This window comes from Zosterops lateralis, assembly GCF_965231275.1.
Source record: "Zosterops lateralis genome assembly, chromosome: 9".
NCBI lineage: Eukaryota > Metazoa > Chordata > Aves > Passeriformes > Zosteropidae > Zosterops > Zosterops lateralis.
The window spans coordinates 28,817,337-28,823,977 of record NC_139769.1 but is presented as its reverse complement, the minus strand read 5'-3'; the positions used below and the strand labels follow the sequence as shown (position 1 = coordinate 28,823,977).

The following is a 6,641-nucleotide window of genomic DNA, read 5'->3' as shown; positions in this document are numbered from 1 at the left end:
GCTGTCAGCCTGGCCTCACCCCAGCCCAGAGCAGCAAACTCTGTCACAGAGGACAAGGTAAAACCACACACACCTTTCTGCAATGCACTTTATTACTCCGGGGGAAAGCAGCAGGGCCTGAAGCAAAGAGTGGGGTCAGCAGGCTGTGATCTGGAGGCAGAGATGTGCAGAGTGTCTCTGCTCTGGCTCACATCCCCACTTGCTGCTGTGCCATCCCAGCTGTGTTTTTTGCCACAGCCAGGTTTGCCTGGCTGCTCCAGCAGCACGTGGCTCCAGCTCGGTGCCTGTGCCAGGCACCACGGAGGGGCAGCCAGAAATCATCTGTCCCCTGTGCCTGCAGCACGTGCCCAGGCTCCTGGAGGATTTTTCCTCTCGGCATGACCTGCTCAGACTGTGCCTCAAACACCAGGCAGAGTTACCAGAGCATCCTGTGACTTTGCACATCGGCAGGGGAGAGGATGGGCTGCAGTTCTAGAGGGGAAAAGGACAGAGGTGAACATTTCCAAAGAATTTGTGTGAAAAAGCAGGGAGGAGATGGAGATGTAGGTGATGAGGAGAAGGGGCATGGACACCCTGAACCATCTGGTCACCTGCTGCAGCTGGGAGGTGAGTGCCAACCTGCTTTAGCAGGGGGCAGGACTGGAAGATCTCCAGATCTCCTTCCCACCCTGAGCATTCAGTGGCTCTTTGGAACAGCTGAGTGTGGCCCTCCCCTGTGGGTACCAGTGTCCTTGTGACACCAGTGCTGCTGTGACACCAGTGCTCCCAGCACGTGCTGAACTGGGGGGGAGCCCCAGGTCGGTGTGGTCAAGCATTCCAAAAGTGAAACCAAGCCCTGTCCCCGCTGTGGGTGGGCACTGACCTTCTCAGCAGCTGAACAGGCAAAGGAAACCTTACAGCCCTCTCCCCTTTACTCTTCCATTTCTTCCCTTGAATCCACAGCAAGGAGCACAGCTCTAATCACGGTTTTAAGGCACAGAGAAGAAGACATGAGTAAGAGCTCCAGCCATTCATCTGTAGCTGAATATCTGCTAACCAAGAAGGCTTAAACTTGATTATTTGAGTGAAAAACCCCAGAGCCATTGGGAAAGAGGCTGCTCTTACATTAGAGCTGAGACAGGAGCTAAAAATGTGTGTTCAGTCATTAGTCCTGATGCATTTTTTCTGTCTGTCCACAAGCAACACCATTCTGTGGCTTTTTCTAAGTGATGAAAAAAAATACAGGACTCTCCTTTACTGCTCAGAGGGGCTGAGGTGCTTCATGCTCCTCCCAAAGTCTCCCATCCAGACATCCTCCTGCTCCTGCTCCCAAAGGCAGCTCGAGAGGAGCCTTTTCTCCCTGGCCCAGGGCCGAGATGGCTTTGTGCTGCCACTCTCCTGGCACAGTTCATGTCTCCTGGGAAAGATGCTCTGGCAAAGGCAGAGATGCTCTGGCAATGTGCTCTGTGTGATGAATGCAGGCAGCAAGGGTAGGAGACAACTGGAGCTCTGGAAAAAATGTCTGAGCTGGGAATAGCAGGGAGGAAGGGAGAGGATGAGGAGTGGAAGTGGCAGCTGGGGCCTGGTGCTTGGCTGCCGATGAGCAGGCAGGGTTAAGGTCACTCCCTTCCAGAGCCACTGAGCTGGGGAATTGCAGGGAGGGCAGCTCTGGGATCCTGTGTGAGCCTGACCTCACCACAGGGACCTGTTGGCTCTCATGGATCTCTGCTTCTTGTAGCACCAGACCCTGGGCTTTGCTGGTGTGCACTGGTTTAACCCTTTCTCTTCATCTTTCTCTTTTGCTGGCTCAGTCCTTCCCCTCCAGCTTCCAACCTCTCCCCGTCTTTTAATCTCCCTTCAAATTTCAGGTCTCATCAGGATCCTCCATTATCAGCTGCTTTCCCAGGTTTGGGCTCTCTTTGATGTGCATCCCTTCCCTTCTCTCACCACACACCCAGCAGGGAATTCGTGATGAAGAAGTGCAACTTCATCCAGCGCAGGGGGCCCGACACTGCCCTTACATATCCCGTCTGCGGACTGGCAGTGGCGTTAAGAGGGAAGAGGAAACATGACACCCTTCTGCTCCATCTCTCCGGGAAGCACAAACCCTCCTGCTTAAACCCCTCGGGCAGGCTTAAACCCCTGCTGAAACCCCCGCTGCTGCGGCGCTGGGAGTGCGGGGAGGTTTGGGAGCCCTGGGGCAGCGGGATGGAGCTGACGCCTCTCTGCAGCGTCTGTGCTGTCCCTCGCTCTCCCACCGGCGTTACTCAGCGGGCTCCACACGTCGGTGGAAACGAGTCTGGTGGTTTTTTTTTTTTTTTTTTTTTTTTTTCCTGTTCTCGAGGAAGCGGCTGTGACTGTGATGCTCAAGGACGAGCCTGGGCCTCCCACTCCCCCCTCCCTCAGCAGCACACACAAACTTACCTAAGCCCTTATCTTCACGGGCGCTGCCTGAGCAGCTTTTGGTTGGCTGGAGGCTGGAGCGCTGCCGGGGCCCCCTCCCCGCTCTCCCGCCTCCCACCCGATATAAAGCGCGGCTCGGCGCCGCTGCCGCAGCCGCCGGCACAGGGACCGCGGGGCAGGTGGTGCCGCAGCCTGTTGCAGCCCCGGGAGGAGCCGATGAGTTGCTGGATGCCCGGGTGCCCAGCCCTCAGCATGTGCCGGGGCGTAGCCGCGCTCCCCATCACTTGCCTGGAAAGGTAAGGCGCTTCTGGGAGGCAGAGGGCTCGCTGGAAAACTGCACGTGGACCAGCCCGGGCTGCTTCGATGTGGTGTCAGGGCAGGGACCGGGGTGCAGGCCTCCAGGAAACGCGCAGCCAGGTGATTTTGTGGTGGCTGCATCCCCTCTGCTCCCCTGGAGGGGAAACAGGCGGAGGGAGAGGAGGCTGGACAGGGCTGTACACACACACCAGGGTTTGTTTCTCCGGCTCTGCCTCTGCACAACTTGCTCCGAGTTGGCGGCGGCGGCAGCAGCAGGAGTGTTTTTGTCAACACGGCCGAACTGTTAAGTGACACGTCGCTCCTCCTGCAAAGCCCCACGCTGCCGGCTTGACATTTAAACCCTTCCTTTTGTACGAACGAGCCGCGGCACGCAGAGAGCGGCGGGGCCACCCTCTGCCTCGGGGACACCCTGGGGACAGACAGGAGCCGCTCCTCCTGCCCTGCTGCCGCAGACAGATCCCGCTAGGGAGGTGCCTCCTCCGTGCCCGAGCCGCGGGGACAGGCAGGAGCATCCCAGCCCCTGGCTCAGGAGCATCCCAGCCCCTGGCTCAGGAGCATCCCAGCCCCTGGCTCAGGAGCATCAGCGCTGCCGCTGCCTCCTAAAGGCATGGGGTGGGTGGATAGCGCTGCCCTCTCCACGGCCTGGTGACAGGCTCCTGGGGACCCTAGGGCAACCCAAAAAGGAGAGCAGGGGAGCAGCAGCCTGGCAGGAGGGAGATGCTCCTGCTCTGCCGAGCGGGAAGAAATCGCTGTGTTTTCCCAGCGGTTTGGGAGCAGCGGAGCGCTGCCGCCGAGAGAGTGGGATGGGGAAAGGAAGCAGGTGAGCTCCGGGGAGCTGGGGGGTCCAGCTGGGCACTCGGCAGCTGCTCTGTTACCTGCTCCAGAGGGAAGAGCTCGTCGTGCTTTATATTCCATGTGTCTGCGCCTGGGAAGCGAGCAGGAGAAAACAGTCCCCCGGGCGTAATGCGCTGCCGAGCGCGGTTGCCAGGGAGCAGGAAAAGCAAGTGGGGAGCGTTTGTTTCACACACCAGAAAGCAAAGAAGTGGCTGGAGCTGGGGAGCGAGGGCTGTGCCCCCCAGGCCACGGGGTGCAGCCCCTGCCAGCGAGGGAGCGGCGGCAGCAGACTGATGGTCCAGCCATCCCACCTCTCCCCTTCCTCCCTCCCTCCCCTCCAGAGCCAAGGATCTGAAGACCCGCTTGGGCATCCTGCTTCATAAACCCGAGCCGGGACACAAGATCGGGAGCTCCAGCAAGCTGCAGCTGGGCTCTAGGCGCAGGTAAGCCCAGCACTGCTCTGCCCCGGGTTCAGGCCGGGCCAGGTCCCCGTGGAACAGCCTTTTCCGAGGGATGCTCCTGCCCATCTGCGCAGCTCCCCCTCCACATGGTCCCACCCAGGCGGGCCGGGAAGGCGGATCACTTCCCAGCTCCAGCGGTTATAAAATCCGACGGGGGAACGGATGCTCTGGCATTAGGCACAGAGAGCAGGGCCTTGGCAGGAGGCAAGGAACCCAACCCGCGGGGCTCCTGCACTTCCTGGTGCCTCACACCCGTGGCTGGGTTACCCCCGGGGAATGCAGGCAGCATTAAACACAGAACACTAAATACAGCTGCCGAGGGCAGGGGGTCTTCCTGCAGAGGAGGCTCTGCTGGAACGGCACCAGCAGAAAGGGAGCATTCCCTAGAGAACCTGCCGGACTTGCATCGGCAGGAAAGGGTTTTTCTGAGCATCCCCTAGAGAACCTCCTGGCCAGCAGCATGGAGCTGAGGTCGGGTGAGCCATCAGGGAAAGTAAAGGAAAGGGAGGAGAGAGGAAAGAGAGCCCACAGGTAATGGATATTGGCCTCTCCTTTGGTCTCCTGCCGAATGCCGCTGTCTCCCGTTAACGGAGCTGCACAAGTGAAGTGCTCCCATCCCGCAGCGCCGGACAGCGAGCCTCACATCCTTTTGTCTTTTCCAGAGACTCCTCCCGAGAGGTGCTGGAGTGGAGGGAGTCCTTTGACCAGCTCCTCAAGAGCAAAAGTGAGTAGCATCTTGTTTTTTTCTCTCGGTGAGAGCGTGTAGGACAAATGTTCTCGTGGTGAGCTGCACGACTGAAGGCAGCGTACCATGAAATTTTGCCTCCTCCTTGAATGAGGTGTTTCAGGATTTAGAAAGGGGTCCCTTTCCTGCCCAGATGTGAGGCACAGGGGTCATTGCCTGCCCCATGAAGCTGTACCTTTTCCTCCTGGCTGGGTGTTTTTGGGGAGAAGTGTTGTCTCGCTGCTGCCTCGGGACAGGAGCGTTGTCATGGGCATCACACGAGGAGCAGCCTGCCAGGGGAACGTCATGGTATTCCCAACCCAGCCCTCTCTGCACACTGGGGAGAAGGCAGCGTCTGCTCTCCGTGTCTGGTGGAAACAGCGCTGCGGCCACCTCCCCTCAGGCTTGTCCAAACAACTGCATTGCTGCCCTCTGTCTGTCTGACCTGTGCCTCCGGGGACGGCTCCTCCACAGGGAGAAGGAACTCAGCTGTTTTACTGAATAGCCGTGGCCTTTCCCCCTTGATATCAGCTGTGTGTCTGTGAGATGCTGTGTCCCTCTCCCTGTGCAGGCAGCTCCTCCGGACCCAGAGGTGGGACCTCTTTTTCAGTCCCACACATCATCCTCTCCTTGCCCGAGCTCTGCACAATGGCAGGAGCTCCAAATTTTAATCCAGAAGCAGTTGTCTACCTTAAAAGCTCTTCCCCAGCCAGACGAAGTCCTTCCACAGCGCTAGTCTGGAGCCAAGAGTAATTTTTCCCCCCAGTCTTCCTCACGTGCAGTGATGGCTAATGAGCATCTCCAGCTTTGTAACTTAATCCACCCTCCCAGCACAGCTTTGAAATGCTTGCTGCAATTACTCTCCCGCCCTCAGCATCTCGTTCCCCCCGGATCTCGGCTGAGAAATCAAACCCCAGGCAGCGCTGCTGGGCTCCTGCAGCGTTCCGATGCGTCAGCGCGCTCCTCCTTAGGTAGAATTAGCTCTTTTCCGAAGCTGTAAAGAAAATACTCTGAGGCCTCATTACAGAAAGGTCAGATAAATAAAACCAGAGGATTACTTGTCTGTGGGAAAGGATTTTATTGGAGTCTAGAGGCCAATTAGCAGTGTCTCAGAGGGTGGAATTCGCCCGGAGGGAAAGGAAATCGGCAGATGTCACGGTCTGAGCTCCCAGGGTGATGCTGCTGCTCGCCAGGCAGTGTCTGCTGCTGGTGCTCTTCCTCCCTTCTGTGCCATTAACTGTTCTTCTGTCCCCTCCCCAGGTGGGGTAAATGCCTTCCACACCTTCCTGAAGACCGAATTCAGCGAGGAGAACCTCGACTTCTGGCTGGCCTGCGAGGACTTCAAAAAGACCCGCTCGAAAACCAAGCTGGCCTCCAAAGCCAACAGGATCTTCGAGGAGTTTGTCCAAAGTGAGGCACCCAGGGAGGTGAGAGCATTTTCTGTGGCATCAAATAGGGTGGGAAAGGAACAAAATATTCTGGTGGGCTTTATCAAAGTGCTTTTGGGTCAGGGGGAGACGAGCTCTTGTTCATGAGAGCGTTAATTTCTAACTCCGTGTGGGTCCATCACAATTGGCCCGTTAATGGTGGAACAGAAAATGAGTCTAGCCATGAAGGGATAGGAAGGTTTGTGAGCGTCTTCACCCTCATCTGAAGATGGATTACAAACAGTTTTTGTCCTCACACAGGAGAGGAGTTAACGTTTGTGGGCTGCCTTGCAGGTGAACATCGACCACGAAACGCGGGAGATCACCCGCAAGAACCTCTCGGGGGCCACCTCCGCCTGCTTCAACGAGGCGCAGGCCAAGACCCGCACGCTGATGGAGAAGGACTCCTACCCCCGCTTCCTGAAATCCGCCTCGTACCAGGACATGTCCCGGCAGGCGGCCAGCCGCGGCTCCAGCAAGCGCTCGCACACCTGA

At 57.9% G+C, this 6,641-nt stretch overlaps 1 protein-coding gene across 1 annotated transcript; it reads left to right on the top strand.

Moving 5' to 3' along the window:
- Positions 1 to 2,045: 2,045 nt before the first annotated feature.
- On the top strand, positions 2,046 to 6,641 carry LOC310912489 (regulator of G-protein signaling 16-like; the record flags this gene model as incomplete). The annotated part of the gene is made up of 5 exons (XM_083867081.1): positions 2,046 to 2,678; positions 3,876 to 3,977; positions 4,658 to 4,719; positions 5,980 to 6,146; positions 6,441 to 6,641. The coding sequence occupies exons 1-5, from the start codon at positions 2,188 to 2,190 to the stop codon at positions 6,639 to 6,641; spliced, it is 1,023 nt and encodes a 340-aa protein (XP_083723207.1). The 5' UTR covers positions 2,046 to 2,187.